At 52.3% G+C, this 17,800-nt stretch overlaps 6 protein-coding genes across 6 annotated transcripts; 3 read left to right on the top strand and 3 right to left on the bottom strand.

Annotated features, from left to right (window-relative positions):
- Positions 1–359: 359 nt before the first annotated feature.
- Positions 360–1,841, bottom strand: M406DRAFT_45714 (uncharacterized protein; the record flags this gene model as incomplete). Its single annotated transcript, XM_040924285.1, has 4 exons — positions 360–597; positions 754–854; positions 1,075–1,643; positions 1,727–1,841. 4 exons carry the CDS (start codon positions 1,839–1,841, stop codon positions 360–362), a joined length of 1,023 nt encoding a protein of 340 aa, XP_040773450.1.
- Positions 1,842–2,587: 746 nt separating this feature from the next.
- M406DRAFT_347530 (putative regulator of reproduction dopa) lies at positions 2,588–8,677 on the top strand (the record flags this gene model as incomplete). The annotated part of the gene is made up of 6 exons (XM_040922306.1): positions 2,588–2,687; positions 2,760–2,890; positions 2,981–5,301; positions 5,442–5,680; positions 5,731–7,193; positions 7,258–8,677. The coding sequence occupies 6 exons, from the start codon at positions 2,588–2,590 to the stop codon at positions 8,569–8,571; spliced, it is 5,568 nt and encodes a 1,855-aa protein (XP_040773449.1). The 3' UTR covers positions 8,572–8,677.
- A 36-nt stretch (positions 8,678–8,713) lies between these two features.
- Positions 8,714–9,810, bottom strand: M406DRAFT_264657 (uncharacterized protein; the record flags this gene model as incomplete). Its single annotated transcript, XM_040917677.1, has 4 exons — positions 8,714–9,023; positions 9,084–9,370; positions 9,540–9,642; positions 9,728–9,810. 4 exons carry the CDS (start codon positions 9,808–9,810, stop codon positions 8,714–8,716), a joined length of 783 nt encoding a protein of 260 aa, XP_040773448.1.
- A 655-nt stretch (positions 9,811–10,465) lies between these two features.
- On the top strand, positions 10,466–11,654 carry M406DRAFT_63371 (uncharacterized protein; the record flags this gene model as incomplete). The annotated part of the gene is made up of 3 exons (XM_040924833.1): positions 10,466–10,630; positions 10,737–11,580; positions 11,614–11,654. 3 exons carry the CDS (start codon positions 10,466–10,468, stop codon positions 11,652–11,654), a joined length of 1,050 nt encoding a protein of 349 aa, XP_040773447.1.
- An 86-nt stretch (positions 11,655–11,740) lies between these two features.
- M406DRAFT_357469 (defender against death DAD protein) lies at positions 11,741–12,747 on the bottom strand. Its single transcript, XM_040923686.1, has 4 exons — positions 12,383–12,747; positions 12,244–12,301; positions 12,074–12,137; positions 11,741–11,998 (listed from the first exon to the last, which is right to left on the bottom strand). The coding sequence occupies exons 1-4, from the start codon at positions 12,602–12,604 to the stop codon at positions 11,932–11,934; spliced, it is 411 nt and encodes a 136-aa protein (XP_040773446.1). The 5' UTR covers positions 12,605–12,747; the 3' UTR covers positions 11,741–11,931.
- A 3,718-nt stretch (positions 12,748–16,465) lies between these two features.
- Positions 16,466–17,068, top strand: M406DRAFT_222359 (Cu,Zn superoxide dismutase-like protein; the record flags this gene model as incomplete). The annotated part of the gene is made up of 2 exons (XM_040915616.1): positions 16,466–16,667; positions 16,770–17,068. Coding segments are annotated over 2 exons (501 nt in total), but the record flags the coding sequence as incomplete, so codon positions are not given.
- Between the last annotated feature and the right edge of the window lie 732 nt (positions 17,069–17,800).

Raw genomic sequence — 17,800 nt, 5'->3', positions numbered from 1 at the left:
TGCACTCTGAAACTACCGCTGCTAGCTGCTTAAGATCCTTCGTTCAGCTGATTATTGGAATAAATCTCCAGTAATACCGCATGTTCGTGTTCAAGATAAAGTGATATTTTAGAATCCTTATCAGCCTTGACCATACTCGAGAAGCCTACAGGGCTACTGACTTGAGTACTCCCGTCCCTTAAGTGCTTAGTTTATGGGTGTTGTCAGAAGAAAACTGTGGCCGAGGAGATCCCACATCTTGTTTTTGAACTTACCTCCACCCCTTTCTATTCTATCCTCTGCTTCCCTTCTCCCCCCAACCATAACAGACCAATATGAGGATATGAGTCATGTACAAATACAAAGCCATGACCTGTCATTCACAAAGATGCCTTGGCTGAGGTTGCCTCCTTGTTCCTGTTCTTCTCCATAGTCGAGATCAAGGCCACTTGGTGACCTAGAGCCACTAATTGACCATCCACATCCCTGACGAGAACATCGAGGTCAAATCTCCCATCCTTCATCTGTTTGGACGTGACTCGCATATTCAACCACTCCACTCCGTCCTCAGGCAGCGCCATCTTCACTTCAAGGTTCATCGATACGGTCGGGAACCACCTATGAGCTTTCGGTCAGAACAATGACAAGGAAAATGATCAAGGGGTATTGTTAAGAGTAGACCGTAAAGATGAAGCATGACTCCAGAGGCTTGCGACGATTAAGAGGAATTTTGAGGGATGATAAAAGACAACGTGAAAAATAAATAAAACATACAGGCCATCGCGCGGGTGGTCCCGGCCCCCCTTCTCCTCTCTCTCTGGCTTTTTGGTCGTCGCCTCCGGGGTCTGGCATGGCCTCCAAGAGACCACGGAGTCCTTGGCTCATGAGAAGATAATGCAAATTAAATGGAAAAGAATCCACTGCAATGTTCTTCCATCAGTGATCGCTCATTATACTCAAAGTGCCTGGGTTTTGCAACCCCCCCCCCCTTTTTTTTTGTTCTTCTTCCTTCTTCTTCCTTTTCTTCTCCCTTTTCCCCCCTTCTCTTTCTTTCGCGGAGGTGGAAAGCCTCGTGTGAATTGTATCATTTATGACCGGAACACACTTACCCACGTACGGGAGTGCGAGTTGCATAATACGTTCACCGCTCGCCAAGCACATCCACAGGTCCATAACTCCAGGCGTCAACGGACGGCCACCTCGCGGGTGGTAGAAGCGCCATTTCTGAAGCGACTGCAGGAGCTGCGAGGTAGGCATCTCCTGTTCTTCCCAGCCATCATCACCATGTTTCGTCTTGAAACTAGTAAAGTCAGGTGCCGGAGATGGCAGAGCAGCGTCTGGAGATGATTCATAGCCAGTTGGTATCGACATGCCAGTGTAGGTCCGCTGGTTCATCTGGGTTGCATAGGCGAGTACGCAACGGCGAGAGACATTGGCGGTAGTCCATGGTGCCTGTTGGATCAGTCCGTCCTGCCAGAGGGTGAGATGGAGAGTGGACAGCTGGGCACCCAGCTTCACTTCCTCAATCGTGATGATGGCTGGCCCAGCGGTAGTCCGCCTTGGGAACTCAAAGTGCGCGGCCAGTGCATCGGGTTGGTCGCGCGATTCCAAGTGGGCGCGAGCAGCCGAGAGTATGCACGAGGCTGTGTAGCCGCCATTAGGGACTGAAGAGGCAGAAGATCGATAGATGTATTAGTGTTCTGGTGAGGCTTCCCTTCACATGTCAGACGGACGATTTGTTGCTTACCAGCGCCAATGCAGTACGTTTTGTCAAGGTTGATCAGATATGTATGCGAGTCGAGTTTCTCAACTTTGGTGGCATCGCTCAGGGGGACAACAGTTCGTGCCTTTTCAGAAGCCATGGCAAGATGTATTTCTGGCCCGAGAAATTGGGTATTGACTGAACGCAGTTGATGAATGAGTGAAGCAGTATTTATTAGTTGCAGTTGGTTTATGCAGACGGCGCAGCTGTAAGCGGCCCTATCCGAGGCACTTGGGCCGGGGTTATCTCAATGGGAAGGTACACCTTACATACTGGGAAGTAGTCAGCAATGTCACTGTCTCGAAAAGAACGAGACATGAAGAATATGCATGTATAAATATATATGTATACATTCAACCTAACGTGGATTTCAAGAGCTCAAACAGAATTATCACATTTGGCCTCAGCGAGCAGGAAAGGATACGAAAGGAATTCGACCGCAAGACGTCTGCTAAATGCTTAAGTACCCAAGTACAGTATTTACGCACTCAAATCAAATAGTATTACAAGTGGACCAGAATTCAGGCTACATAATTCGGTTTCTTGCATACACCTTGTTGATGCTTATCGATAAAGATTAGAGGAGCAGGGGTACCTGTTTGACGTACGTCGCGACACGCAACCTCCAAGTCACTTTACCTTCGCCATGGGTGACAGCTAGCGAGCAATCCAAGCCCGGAAGCCTCTCCCTTGCGCACTTTACGCTGCAGCTTCTGTAAAGGGAGCAGCAGCGCCTTCTCTCACACAGTTCTCCCCCCATGCAGAATATGAAACTGGCGCCGCCATCAAATCTAGAGAACCTCATGTTCTCGGCTGGTCAATCGTCCACCATTAGCGACAAGGAATATGTCCCTTGAACCAGGGCCACAGAGGCCAACCTCGCCAGAGAGTTCCGGCCGCGAAACCCCGAATCCTGCTAGGCAGTGGAGGAACCAACTGAGTGCTGGTAGGAGCTGAACCTCGAGACTTTCGCAGGGAGCATCATGAGAAAAGCTGACCTCGAAAATGCTTTGTCCAGTGGATGATGCACCGACACGAGACAAAGCCTACCGAAAATATGCAGCAGGCGTCGACCGGGCTCTGACACTTTTCGAGACTGCGCTGCAGGAATGGGCAGACTATATTTCCTTCCTGAATAGACTTCTCAAAGTTCGGGCACCCTTTTATTCTTCTTCTCCCCTTGTCAATCATAGATACGACTTGTTGGGATCCTGGTTGCTAACAACTGGTCACCCCTAGGCCCTCCAAGCTCGCACCCAAAGTATACAGACCGTTCCTGCGAAAACCCTCGTTGCCAAACGACTGTCACAATGTCTCAACCCAGCCTTACCCTCTGGCGTCCATCAGAAGACCCTCGAAGTATACAATTACGTATTTACGATCATTGGGAGGGATGGCCTCTCGCGCGACTTGCCGCTCTACCTTCCAGGACTCGCGCCGACCCTTTCCTTTGCCTCTCTGTCCGTCCGAACCCCTTTCCTCGACCTTCTCGAGCGACACTTCCTCGAATTAGACCCACGCTCTCTTCGGCCTGCTATGAAGTCTGTAGTGATGGCTCTGCTGCCGGGGTTGGAGGAGGAGACGGCTGAGGATTTCGACCGGACCCTGAAGCTTCTAGAGAGCTTCAAGCAGGCCATCAGGCCTCCAGGCTCAGAGGAAATTACGCCTATGCATTCTATGGGAGATGACTACTTTTGGCAGTGTGTGTTTTTGGCCTCTATCACTGGCCAAAGCCGCCGTACCGGTGCTCTGTCCTATCTTGTCCGAAGCCTTCCCAAGTTGGGCCACTCAATCTTGCCCGAGTCGCATGAAGCAGCCTCGACAAATGATGCAGAAGCTGACCTGTCCTCAAAATTGGCTCAACTCGTGACAACACCAGAGCCGGGCCTGCTACTGAGATGTTTTGCTGCGGGCCTAGCGGACGAGCAGCTGCTCATCCAACGAGGTTTCCTGGATCTACTAGTGACACATCTTCCTCTCCATTCCAAGGTTCTCCAAAAACGTGTCAAGCATGAGGACTTGGAGTTACTGCTCAAGGCTGCCGCTGGTGTGGTTCTCCGGCGAGAGATGAGCTTAAACAGGAGGCTATGGACATGGCTTCTTGGGCCGGAGCCATCTGGTGGCGATCCAGAGAGTGGCGTCATGTCCCCCCTTCCTCCCTCACCGCACCAGAACGGCACTCTTGTTACCAGGACACGCTATTTTGAGGACTACGGGCTTGAGCATCTGACCAGAGCGTTGCTCTCCCTGATCAAAGATGCACCGGAGACAAGTGCCAGCGAAAAGGCACGCCCGTACCGTGTTTGCCTTTCCCTTATGGATAGGTGGGAGATCGGCGGCCTTGTAGTTCCCGAAGTCTTCCTGCCAATCGTGAATAGCGTCAGGAGTTTCAAGGACCGGGCGTCTAGCAAGACAGAATTTGCAGAAGTGCTGCGCAGCGCGAGTACATTCTTTGACGGTGTGGAGAGCGGTTTGATCTATGGCGAGATACTCGGGCAGATGGCACAGGCGATTGGACCCGGAGACCTGACCTCCCACGAGCGATCAGACAAATTCGACCTGGTCCAGTTCATTTTCAAACATTTCAACATCAAGGAGGAAGAAATGATCACTGTTCATGCGCCATTGACGGCTCTGGCGATTCTCTGCATGATTCAGGACGCAAGGCGGAGGGATGAATCAGCCAAGCAGATGATGGCGGATGACGGTTTAGTGGCCGCCGCACTGGGAATTGTGGCTGATCTGCTCGATATTGTACCTGACCGTGCGTTTCCGTCTAAAACAAAAGGGTCACCATCGCCACTGATACAAGCCCAAAACGCAGACCGCATCCCAAGTCTGGACTTGTTACTCAAGATCAGGGATTTTTACGTTCAAGACCAAGGCAATCTGGACGTCGCCAAGACACCACTCACTGGTCGCGAGGTCGGAGAACTACTTCTACAGCGGGCGTGCGATTCGGGTTGTGACAGCCTAGTCCAGAAGGAATCGCTCTCTGACCTGAGCGTTAAGTGCCGCATCCTGATGTTACTGGTTGCCAAAACGCCTCAGGACATCCCGTTTGATCATGCTCGTCTTCTTGCAGCTCTGAACACGCGAGTTTCAGAGGAGTCTCTGCAGTTCACCGCCTACTCATCCATTCTTTCACTTTCCACGCGCCTCTATTCTTCGAGCCGCATCGAAATCACCGACCTATCAGATCTTGCCAGCCCTCTCGTGCGCCATGCCTGGTCTTTTCTCGCTGCTTCAGAGCCGCGGTACCACGTTGAGACCGTTCGCAGCCTTTGGCTGCTTCAAACCGTCTTGACACCACAGAGCCGGGATATTGAGGCGGCTCTCTGTGCGCTGATGAGACAACACGACATCGATGGCACATTCTCAGTTCGACCAGCCGAGTCTGGCAGAAGCTTCAGTATACTCTGGTCTCACAGCCTGCAGGACAATCCATCCGGCCCAGACAGGAGGACACCAAAGACGCCAGTTGGTGAAGCCTGGTCGTTCCCTAGACTTTCCGGTATCGACAACTATGAAGTCATGTTGACACGGCCACTCTTCCTCGTGCTTGACGCTCTTGCCGACGAAAAGACGCAATTATTCATGGCCGTCAAGACTTGGCTGAATAATCTTGTTGGGATAGACAAGTGAGTACAACGAGCCTCTTCAATACACACTGACAATTACTGACATAGAGGGCGGTAAGGGTGTTCTACATTCTCACGTCGCAATTCGTGCAGCTGCCTTTCCTGGTGATGCCCTCAGAAAGAATGAGTGCCTCGCACGAGGAGCCTGAACTGTTCACCGAAGATGATGACCTCGACCTTTGCATATACTATCTGAGGACCATCTCCAATATTTTCAGATGGGCTCCAGACGCGATCTGGGGCATACTCGCGACCAAGACAATATACGCTGACGACTTCCCTGGTCTGCCACAATTGAGTGAGTTCATTTCTCTTCATACTCACCACAACACATACTAATAAAATCAGCAAACACGGAAGAAGATGTGCCGATTCAGTTTTTCCTGTTGCAAGTCTGTCTCAGGTGCATCTCACAGTACAAGGTTCCTGAGAATCGCGATATTAAGATACAAGTCACACAGCTTGTTCGGAGCGCCCTACTAGTCTTGCACCAGATTCTCTTAAATCCTTATGCTGCTCCCCTCGCAAAGCTGCAGCTTGAAGATGTTCTCATCAACAGACTGGCCCAGTCGCTGGAGTCGCCAGATCCCTATGTGCAGGTCTTGTTGTTAGATGTGGTTTACGCCTCACTGAAGCTCCGAGAGGTGTTGCCTGTCGAGCTTCCTCCCTCGCCCACTTCTGACAAGCGAAGACAAGGTGCTGAAGCACCAAGTCACCGGGGCTCTGTTTCCGCCGACAAATCTCCACGTCTCCCCCCTCCGCCGCCGGCGCTGCTGAAGTGTCTGCAGGCTGGTCTCTCCTCGCCAAGCAGCCGTCCAGTCTTGGACAGCTGGATCAGCTTCTTGACCGAATGTCTGCCATACTACGCAGACTCCATATTCCAGGTTCTCATCCCTCTTGTGGGCACTTTGTGCGACCAGATTGGAAGCACTTTTACAAGCCTGGAGCAGATGTTCAGAGGCTCCGAGCACGAGTGGTCGGACAAGCTCAATGCACCAGAGACGACCTTAATATCCTTCTTGAATGGCTTGGAGCATGTCCTAGCGAAAGGCCATGATAGGCTCCTGCTCGAAGAGGCACGCACGCCAGTAGTCAAGGGTCAGGACCAGCCGCAAGGCTTTTTTGGCAACATGGTGTCGGGAGTTTTCTCCACAGAGTCCTTCCATTCAAGAAGCGCTACAGCGAATGATCGATTGACTGTCCTGCTGGCGTTTCAGGATGCCGTCCGGATCTGCTTCAAGATATGGTCATGGGGCCAAGGCGGCGACGCGGCGGCCCAGAACAGTAGTTCTGTGGCTTCCTTCAGTTACACGTCTCTTCGCATGAGGAACCGTGCACGAAGACTCCTTGAGCACTTGTTCGCTGCGGAAACCCTAGAGTGTCTAGAGACTGTCATTGACATATGGAGGAAGTCTTTGGATGACCCCGAGTCATCTTCGCACATCGAGGTCTTCAACCTGCTGCCTGCATTGGATGGATCACGGCCGAAACACACCGTCCCCGCCATATTCAACTCCATCTACAGCCGTACAAATCCCAACGCCCTTGATCCCACCAGGAAATCAAACTTGACTGTCGACCTCCAAGATACGGATATTGTGATCTTCCTTGTGGACTATGCCAAGTCTCTCGAGGATGATGCTATGGACGAGATATGGCAAGATTGCATTACTTTCTTGAAGGACTTATTGACGAATCCCTTCCCACACAGGCAAACTCTCCCTAGCCTTCTGGAATTCGCGGCGATCCTGGGAGAGAAGGTTGACAACACCAATTTTGGGGAGCAGCGCAAGATGCGCCGAGAGCTTGGTGTAAGTGCCCTACAAGTTTCTTGCATGGCTAAGGGTATCGGGACTAATCTTCACCACTCTCTAGGACCTCTTCCTTCGGCTGCTCACTGCTCTCTTCACAACGCGGCCAGTTTCTTCCTCAGACGGTGTTAATGGTGCGTCCGAGAAACCTAAGCGCCTGGAGTCTGCGGGGCAACTTTCGCGGGATCGAAACCCTCAAGAACGTGCCGACGACACGGTTGGCATACTCTCGTCGATCGTCCCCAACCTTCCAAAGATCCTGGTGGAGAATGACCGGGTGCTGCAAGCGGCGACTTCGATCTCAGCCAGCGTGATCGGCCCGGCTCTCCGCGCAAAGGCTTTCCCGGACACGTTCTCCCAGAGCACGCTTGTGTTATTGCAGGAGCTCTCGAGGCTTCCAGGAAACCAAAAGACATGGAAGAAAGACGTCACAGATGCATTCAACGATACTCGCTTCTTCGGGTCCAGCGTGTCTCTCGTCCAGAGGGACTGGCTGCCACTGCTTAGGCAGTGGACAATCACAGACAAAGACCGGATGCCCGAGCTACTCAGCAGGATCGCTGCTCCGACGACAGCCGGCATAGTGTTTGGCGTCGGAGCAACATCTGCCAGGCTGGAGGCCGACCGGAAGACCCAGCTCACGCTTCGACGGATGGCGACTCTCATTCTGGCAACGGCAGAGGATACATTTGTCACGGAATTGCCGAGCATTTTGGACAAGCTTATTGAATTACTAGCGGCAACCGCAACCTCGTCGCCATCATCCACAACGCGAGCGGAGCTGTTTATGGTCGTGCGAGCGCTGGCACTCAAGACGAGCGCCATACATCTGGCACCCATCTGGCCGGTGCTCAATACTGAGCTGCATGCTGCCATCTCGTCGGTGGCTACGCCTGACCATAGCTCTTCCTCGGAGACGTACAACAACCTCTCCGTGCTGCAAGCATGCAAATTGCTGGACCTACTCGTCTGTGTCGCCCCAGATGACTTCCAGCTGCACGAATGGTTGTTCGTAACAGACACGATTGATGCCGTCTACCGACCGACCAATTACCAACCATTCGCCCTGGTGGATGAACTTTCCGAAGAGCTCGGGTCTGGCGTGGCAGGACCAAGTCCACAAGTCGAGGTCACGGCCTTTCTGACAGCGCAGGGCTCCGGAAGAAGGCCCCTGCTGGGAGACGGTGGGATCAGGGATGACATTAGTATCGAGAGGAGGGAGGAGCTGGTGGCCAAGATCCTGAGACCATTCTTTGGCCAACTCAGTATCTTTGCGTTCGAGTCGACGTATGCGATGGGCCCTCTGGACCGGGAAGTCTGTATCCAGGGGTTACTGAAGGACTTGTTTGACGAGGCGAGCATCGTCAAACAACTATAGGTACCATGAGCAGTAGTCATAGTAGTGTCCAAGGCTGGAGCTGGAGCTCCAGAAGAAACGAAGCAGTAGATATCAAATCCCTGTGTCGGTACTGCACGTCTACCTGCATAAACTCTCCTCGCGGGCCCGAGTGACCGATTCCTCAGGAAATGGCGCGGTCCTGTTCTGTCGGATAGTAAGCCACCATGCCCTTACTGACCCCGTTGATGCAGTACTGCACCACATCCAGCTTCTCGTCGCTCTCGTCTGGCATCAGCCGCGCAAGCTGGCTCAGGTCCCCGTTTCGCGGCAAGAACATGGCATGTGCCATCGGCGCACACATGACATGCAGATCCGTTACCCCAAAGGGCTCCATGGCTTCCAGGTCCAGCACCTCGGCGCCCTTGTACATGGGCCCGCCCCAGGGGGGGCTCGCAAACAGCTGGATGTGTTTCCCCAACCGGGTCTGGCGCCTCTGAGCCGGATCCTGGCCCACGTCTTCCTCTGCTTCCGTCGCCTGGAAGCACAAGTACTGCTGCAGGGTAGCGTCCAAAGTCTCGGGATGGTGCTTCAGGCGGCGCAGGAAGTCGGCGCAGTCGCCGTGGATCCAGAGGATGTGGTCTGCGAGGCCGTAGACGGCGGCGTTGTTCTGGGCACAGGCTAGGGTGGGAGCATCGATTTCTATGCCGATGACTAGGTCCCAATGGCCTGAGCGGGCGAAGGCGATGGTGTTGCCTCCTGCTCCGGCGAAGAGATCAATAATTATGCGGGAGCGGGGGCGTGGGCCGTGGAACTTGCTGGCGATGTCCTTTTGAGCGAGCTCGGTGGCGATTTGACTGTGGGAGGGTCAGCTGTCAGTATGAGGATTGTGAGGTGTATGGTGCGGTTTCGAAGGTTGAGAGGAGGGTTGTGTGTGTATGTGAGATGGGAGGTGACACGAAGTATCAATGTGAGAGTGAGTGTGAGAGCGAGTGGAAGAATGAATTCACATACTTGGCTATGGGCTCAGCGGTGACTCCAAACCAAGCCTCGTCTGTCATAAAGATGTCATCGTCGTAGAAACAGAACAGCTCCTTGCGCTGCCGCCAATATCTGATGCTCAGTGCAGGGTCAGCTTTCTCTGTTTCTCTCATATCCCGTACGTTCGTTTTGTTTCTGAATAAGGAGGCACACGCACTTTTTAATCTCGACAGGCATTTCGTCGGAGGACTCGTAATGCTTGCATCTGGCCGTCAAGGGAAGTGGTTCTGCAGGAGCCATGATGCCCTGGGGCTCTGGTCCTAAGCCTTTTGCCATGGTGGGCGAGGCAGCAGTATCAAACGGTTTCTTTTGGGTGTCTTGTCTTCGGTTGCAATCGTTTGCGAGTCCGACGTGCTGAAGGACGATGATGATAAGGCTGCAAGGATGGAGGAAAGTAGTGAATGATAGCCCTACTTAAACTACATTCTGAAGAATTGAGTGAGACTGAAAAAACAGTGTACTTTTCATCTCTTCTGAGTTCACATAGACAGAGTTCTCTGCCTGCCTCTCACAAGCCTGACGTTGGCTGGAGGAAATGTGAACGTGGATTTTGTTAGTCGACTATTTTCCAGCGGGGGTCTGCATGGCTTACAGAAGAGGGGTCCCACTGCGGCGGCCCCACTGGCTGGCTTGACGGCTGGTCTACAGGGGAGGGGAGCTTGGGCCAGGGCTAAGGCTGAAGCTAACTGCGGCCTGATGACAAGGTTGCAGACACGTTGAGAGGGACTGCTGCCCTTTGAGTTGGAATCGAAATACAGGTCCAATTCCCAAGTCAACAGTCAACCAGCATATTTTCCACGCCACCAAGGTTCACCGTCTCCTCCTCCTGCTTATCCTCCTCAAATCCTCGCCGACTACAGATTTTATCTTATTATAAAAGTCTCATCAAAAGATCATGTTCAACGCCCTCAATCGCTTCATATCCCGCCTCGACGGCGAGGACCCACGCCAAAAACAACAACAAGGGCTGTTCGGCTTTCAGGTCCTGCGAAACGCAAACCAACAACTCGCGATTGAACCGTGGTTTGACTTTATCGTGGGAATCAATGGGCGCGTGATTGTATGACAAGATCTCCCAGACACAGAAACGCAGAGACAGAAAGAAACACCACGGTCTGGAGACTCAGCCAGCTAACTACCCTCCTCCCTTCTTCCTCCCTCTTCAGGATGATCCGAGCCCGAACCTCTTCGCCCAAGAGATCCGCAACTGCGCCGGCAGCACCGTAACCCTCGGCCTGTGGAGCGCCAAAGGCCAGCGCACCCGCACCCTTCACGTCCCCGTCCCGCCCGACACGGCCTCCCTCGGCCTCGCCCTGCAGTGGACCTCCCTCGCGGCCGTGACCAACATCTGGCACGTCCTCGATGTCCCTGCCGGCTCGCCCGCTGATCTTGCCGGCCTGCTGCCGTACAGCGACTACATCCTGGGCTCGCCCGAGGGCGCTCTTCACGGCGAGAGCGGCCTGTCCGAGATCGTCGAGGACCACATTGGCCGTCCGCTGCGCCTGTACGTCTACAACAACGAGTACGACGTCACGCGCGAGGTGACACTGCAACCGAGCCGCGCCTGGGGCGGCGAGGGGGCTCTGGGGTGCGTGCTGGGCTATGGGGCGCTGCACCGCCTGCCTGCGCCGCTGAGCGAGCCTGTCCATGCACCTGGGGAGATGATGTTTGATGGCGGCGAACTGTCTGAAAAGACACCCTACCCGGCGGGGATCATGGCGTCGCCCATGGACGCTTCAGCCAACTTTATCACGCCCGCCGACCAGGGGGCGCAGGGTGCAGCGCCGGGCGGCGGCGATTTCCTGGTTCCAGCGCAGATCGCGAGTGCGACGCCGCCACCGCCGGCAGGGAACGCGCCGCCGAGGAGTCAGAAGAAGAAAGACAGGCAAGCGAACCGTGGGGGCAACAGCATGGACGATTACTTCAACGAGCAGGAGCAGAAGAGCAGGGAGCTGGACAGGCCAGAGACGACTCGGAGCAAGAGCCCCTTAGCACCTCCGCCAAAGGCAGGTGGACCGCCCAAGGGAGGACCTCCAAGAGCAGATACACCGAAAGAGGAAGAAAAAGAGGCAGGTGGCGAGTAACGCAGCGGAATGACACGGGCCGGCGAGGAGAGACAGGCCAGATGGCCAATGTCGCTGGCCATCTGAGCAGCGGTGATAAGTCAAATCATGATTCAATTTTCCGCAGACATCAGCATGATGCTTGTCCTGTTTGTATTTTGCCTGAAACCCCGTGTCCTATTGTACATGTCCCATGAATTCCTGCGACTTAGACGAACAGGCAAAGATGCCGTTGCGATTCCAACACGGTCCCTAGTTCCCCTTTTTCGACGCCCACTTCCGCGCGCTCTCTCCTCAGTTAGTTGATGTAGTTGATGCAGAAAAAGTGCAGTATCAGGCTGCCAAAGATGAAATCCGCAAAGGCTCTGCTCGTTCTGTCAGTATCTCTGGTCTAGATTCTACCCGCGCGGGGCTTTCAGATCGACCGGTATGCTGCGCACCTCTCGGGGGTTGTCTTGGAAAATGACTCCTTGTTCTGCTCGACGGTCTGCATGCGGAGGGAAACTGTTGCAATGTGGAGGATATCGATTAGCGGTTTAGATCATGGGGTATGTACAAAAGAAGAGCCTCGTGGCAGGGTCTTGAGAGGAATGCGTGGGAGGCATCGTACCGGTCAGGGCGAATTGGCCAACAGTGGCAATGAAGCCAGCGAGGAAGGCATTGTAAGGCTACATGCATCATCATTGCACCGCCCAGGTCAGTCTCTCTTAAATCCCACACATACGACAAACAGGGAGGACACGACTCACATTGCGTCCACCAGCAAGGAAGTACAGCATCTGCAGACCTCCAACCAACACCAGGAAAGCCAGGAAGATGTCGAGCAGCCTGGTCTGGTGGTTGGTGATCTTCCAGTACCCGTTCCAGACCTTGTCAGCATCGGGCCACGACTGCAGCGAGAACGGCGGGGTCTGCGGCTTGGACGGGGCTGCAGAGCTGCCAGGAGCAGAAGTGTTCTTCTTTGGGGCCATCGTGAAAGGAGGGAGGAGAAGCCTGCTATGTTGATCTAATTGAGGAGGAGGGTATGGCGCGGTTGTCGTTTGCTGGGCAGCTCGAGATGGCGAGGAGGGGTGGTGGTAAAGGTTGTTTTGGGGGAAGATGAACCAGCATCAATATGCGATGTTGTCAATTCGATGCGAGTTTCCAAAACGACACGAAAGCTCCAAGCCGGGGTGACGACACCAGGAGTGGGTCCAACTAGTCCTAATTGGCTGCCCTGACAGGGGCCAGCGGGATGCCAAGCTTCCAGGGTCTCTTCCCATATTTGGGTCTTCTCAGTAAAAAGCAGCAACACCAATCAATGCAGTTGATGACTTGATCACTGCATCGATTACTTAATAGTATGGGAAATATAACGTCCACTATTCCTACAGAAATGCCGAAGAAAACCTGTGAAAATTGTGCAGCAACATTCTGCAGGGTCTTCATTTTCTTTCGCCCCCCACCCCTTCTTTTCCCCGTTGGGATCTGGCTCTGGGTGCTGTCAAAGCACAACTACTGGGCCAATGAATATCTATTACCCTTCATAGTCTGACAAGGCTCTGCTGTTTTCAATCCATAACATTTGCTAGATAATAGATATGCGACAGCTAAAAGGAGTGACCACTCCTAGCTGCCTGGAAATGACTATGGCTTATATAGCTGCGTAGACGGTCGAACTCACACATAAACGATATCATATCACTCCATCGAGTCCTTGGAGGTCTATGCTCAGAAATAATTATAGGTGTCAATACTAAGAAAATAGCTAGCATGAGAGGAGACTATCTGTGCAACCTCAGGCAAAGTAAATCTTGGAAGCATAAATGTTGTTATGAACTATATGAGGCCATGCGCATCCAAGGTGAGAGCAACCTAATGTGTTTTTGCTCTTCCAAAGCAGTTTGGCACACTTTAAGCTGTTCTCATCATTATTGCTCGAACAACCCTACCACAGAAAGCAGGGCAGGCACACATGTTACAGAATGAATGAGAGTGAGCAGAACTCATTGATATAGTACAGAAACTTGTTCCCAAGGTCATTGAAAATCAGACTGCGCCAGAGATGATCAATCTCTTTTCTTAATTTTTTAGTGTGAAGCCTTCATGCGCACTGATATCACTTAAACTCATTGGCTGGAATTTAGAAGAATGTGGTAGCTGAAACAACCTGTGATGGATATGATTGCAAGGCTATGTAAGTATGTTGCACTTTACAAGAGAGCACCTGGGAAAAGCTTAGAGAGACTTGAGCTCAAATTATCTCTTAGATGGTAATCAGTTGCTGCTACGGGTCATAGTAGGGTATAACATGAGCCTATGCCCGGACAAATGTGCGTCGGTAGATAACATCATGATTCTACAGTAGATCAGTCTATAGGCCCCAATGCTCATGGCGTCTGGCTTGTCAGTCGCGAGGGAGCCTACTTTACTTGCACAGTGTTTAGGGTATTCAGAAAACTTGATGATGTGAAGCAGAAAATATTATTAGTAGTTGGGACAAAGTAAATGGTGTTTCAATGACTAAAGATAATAGACATATGACTTATATAGCAGTTGTATCATTAAATATATGTATATATACGTGTGTGTGTGTGTGTGTGTGTATACAAAAGCCCAACAAATTTATGGCACAAGGAAGAAGACCGATTCAATGAGTTCTCCTGTAAGATGTTCAACAGATTATGTTACATGCTGCACACTTTAGAACGGAATGTTCAGGCAATCGCCCAAGTCGCCAAGGCCTTGGGAAAGAGAGCAGTAGTGACGGCGCGACATGGTATTGACCTCGTTAAAATAGCAATTTTGCGACGCCAGTGGTCTTTCATTCAAGCTGTTGGCCACAATCCACCCCATTATTGGCACTGGGGGCGTATGCCTCTATGCTGGTGGTGTTTCTAGACACACGCACAATAAATTCCTCTGGGGAGTTCCCCCCTCCCCCCCCAATCCCTCATCCCTCCCCCGACTTTACAGTACTGGAAACCGTCGGGTGGAGAAGTGCCGAGAGATGTCACTGCCTTGGCGCAACCAAGGGACGTTCTCAAAGAGGATCCATCCTCTATGAATCCAGGCACATCTGTCATTCCTCAAGTGTTTAAAATTTGGAAACAGGGGCCCACGTCTAGGAAACAAGAAGCTTGGCAACACGAGGTTTCGCACAGACCTTGGGCGTGACGTGGTGAAACAGGTGCCGCTAGGTGGACTTGGGAGGCTCTCTTAGCACGCCAGAGGGGCAATCCGGGTAGGCATGAGGACTGGGGTACCATAGTATTCTGGAAGTATCCAGATAAGAACAGAAAGAAAGTGAGTGAGCCTTTTGTGCCGTGTGTCCGTGTGGTAACCAATCGACGGGGCTGAGCCGCGTCGTGGATGTTTCTTTTGCCAGTCCGCAAAAGCCGAGCTCGAACATGAGCGTCATACATAAACGAAAGCAATTACCGTAATTAATTACGGTTCAAGGGAGATCTGACTTTGCCTGTTTCAAGACTTCTTCTTCCTTCTGCTTTTCCCCCCCTTCCTTGCTGGAACGTTAGCATAGGTCTCTGTAAAGATATTAGTATAATCGAATAGAATGGGGGCGAACAAACTTGAATATGAACAAAATCAAAGACAAAGCAGGAATCTGCCCAAGTGCTTATCTCAGATCTCTGATTCTAGAGTTTGTCTCGGATCGCGACAAGAGACGTAAGTCACTGTCTCTTTTGGTGCAGTGGATTGTAGAATCCCTGAACACGCCTGGGCAGGGGATCGTCAGGGGGTGTCCCTACCCACGGCAACCACTGATTTTAAGGTTTCTCCACTCATCAAGCGAGAGATCTCGCCTAGGGCGACTTGGGGTAAGATATCATGTTTGACTTCCTTGAAACCCTTAGAAAAATGTGTGGTGATGCCGCCCTCCATTAGGTATAATCTCAGAGGTTGAGCTTAGACAAGGCGATAAAGATTCTCTCGAGGCTTCTTGTGCGAAATTTGCAAGTTCTATGTATGAGATCTCAGTTCAGTCAGCATATGAGGCGATGAGGCTGGCTTTCATATAGTATTCGCTGCATGTTTGATCTTGTTGTCCAAGGCAAACTTCAGCAGCAGCCCCGAGGCTCGTAATCACGCTCTCTCTGGTCTCCTTGATAAAAAGAGCTCGTTCTATAATGCTACTCACTCTCTGCTACAAGTTGTACAATCCTATCATCTAACTATGGAAGTTCACGAGGTGGCTGCAGTACAAGATACGCACGGGGCTGTATGGTGTGGCGGACCCTGTTTGAAGACAAGACGTTGGTCAAGGTTGCCGGTACCTAATTCCTGGGCGACACAGCACCCTGATAAGTGGTATCTAGTACGTGACCACATGCTGTCTCTCCTCCCACGAAGCTGCGCCCGAGACTTGTACACTGACCTGAAGCCACCGTCTAATCTTTGGGGTAGCTATGCGTCTGCTTACAGACAACCTCTTGATTTTCGTTCACTAAAGTAGGTGAATCACATCTATCTGCGTCTCACACAAACACACAAACCACGCGAGCCATACTTAAAGGGCCAATCTCCTTCAACAGCCACCAAACTACATCTTGCAGATCTTGCATCACGTCTCCTTGCCTGCCATTCTTTTGACGGTGCATCTTCCTGCTCCCAGAGATCATCTTTGTTGTGTCTTTAGCCCCACGTCAAAACTCGACCACCACCAATCTTTTCAAAATGTTCTCTTCGGTCGCTGCCTTCGTTCTAGCTGCTGTCACTCTCGGCGGTGTTACAGCGCAGGCGACCAGCGGTAACATCACAACGGGCGTACGTGTCTCCCTAGAACAGGTGCTTTTCTCTGGATCAACATTTAGCTAACTATACGATTGAAGATTCTTGGCAATGCCACGGCCATCGTCGACAACCCGAACGGGGCTCAGTACATCGCTCAGCTGCCCAGCAATGCCTTCGACACCGATTTATTCCCCAGCGGCGGTAATGTGCAGGGAGCCATTCAGGCGGTCTCTATGCCCAGCGGTCAAGGCGTGATGTTCCACGTCGAGTTCTCTGGTCTGCCTGCCTCTGGTGGCCCATTCCGTACGCCCTCTACCCTCTCGGCACTCTTACTCTTTAAGCCTGAAAGCTTCAATGATTCACCTTCCTCCTGATTGTCTAACCCTCTTCTCTCTCTCATATCAGTCTACCACATCCACGATCAGCCAGTCCCTGCCGATGGCAACTGTACTGGCACTCTGGCCCATCTCGACCCTTACCAGCGAGGCGAGGAGCCCGCCTGCGACGCTTCCCTGCCCGAGACCTGCCAGGTTGGTGACCTCTCTGGCAAGCACGGCAGCATCAACGGCACCGATTTCTCCACCACCTTTACGGATGAGTTTGCCTCGACCCTAACTGGCATCGGCGCCTTTTTCGGCAACCGCAGCTTCGTCCTTCACTTTGCCAATACGACCCGCATCACCTGTGCCAACTTCACCGCCGTCGCGATGGAGAGTTCAGGCTGCACCGGTACTACTTCGACCACCTCATCCACCTCGACTCACACGTCTGTCTCGACCAGTTCGGGTGCTGAGACCGCCACCTCTACGACCACTACGAGTACAACCAGCACACTTCCCACAGGTAGCAACAGTACGACAGCCACCAGCTTGCCTACCGCGGTCGTCACGGCCGCAGCATATGCAAACACGCCTGTCCATGTGCTCGCTGTGGGAGCTGCCCTTGTATTCATCCTGTAATGAAAGGGTCGGCTTGGGAGACTATGATTTGCATAGACACATGCGGTTTCCGGCGTTCATTGGAGACAAGGTTATTCGTGATTTTGAGCTCGTCCAGCTGAAAGGGTAAAATGGGAGCCGAGGGCGGGAGTTCTCACTAGGCGGTCAATACTCTCGGGAAGATACCTCGGTTGCTTACGTTTTTCTTCTTCTTCTTTTCCTCTTGCAGATTGTACTTTCACATAATAAACGTTAAACTAATCAACACAAAAGATTGCAAATGGAAGGGCGAAACGGCAGGCGACATTGTCGCGCAGTGTATCGAATGAATCTGGTCCGAGCTCTACTTCTCAACGTCGCGATGACGTCTAGTCTAGGCGCCAGATTAAGGGCCCCAGCGGAAACATCGGATTGCCTTTGAGCTACCAGAAAGCCTTCTCCAGACTAAAAAGCTCAATCATGAAGCCTCGTCCTCCTTGCGCCCACTTGACCAACTTT

This window comes from Cryphonectria parasitica, assembly GCF_011745365.1.
Source record: "Cryphonectria parasitica EP155 unplaced genomic scaffold M406scaffold_7, whole genome shotgun sequence".
Lineage (NCBI taxonomy): Eukaryota > Fungi > Ascomycota > Sordariomycetes > Diaporthales > Cryphonectriaceae > Cryphonectria > Cryphonectria parasitica.
Note: the sequence above shows the minus strand (reverse complement) of the source record. Positions and strands in the feature narration are given on the sequence as shown.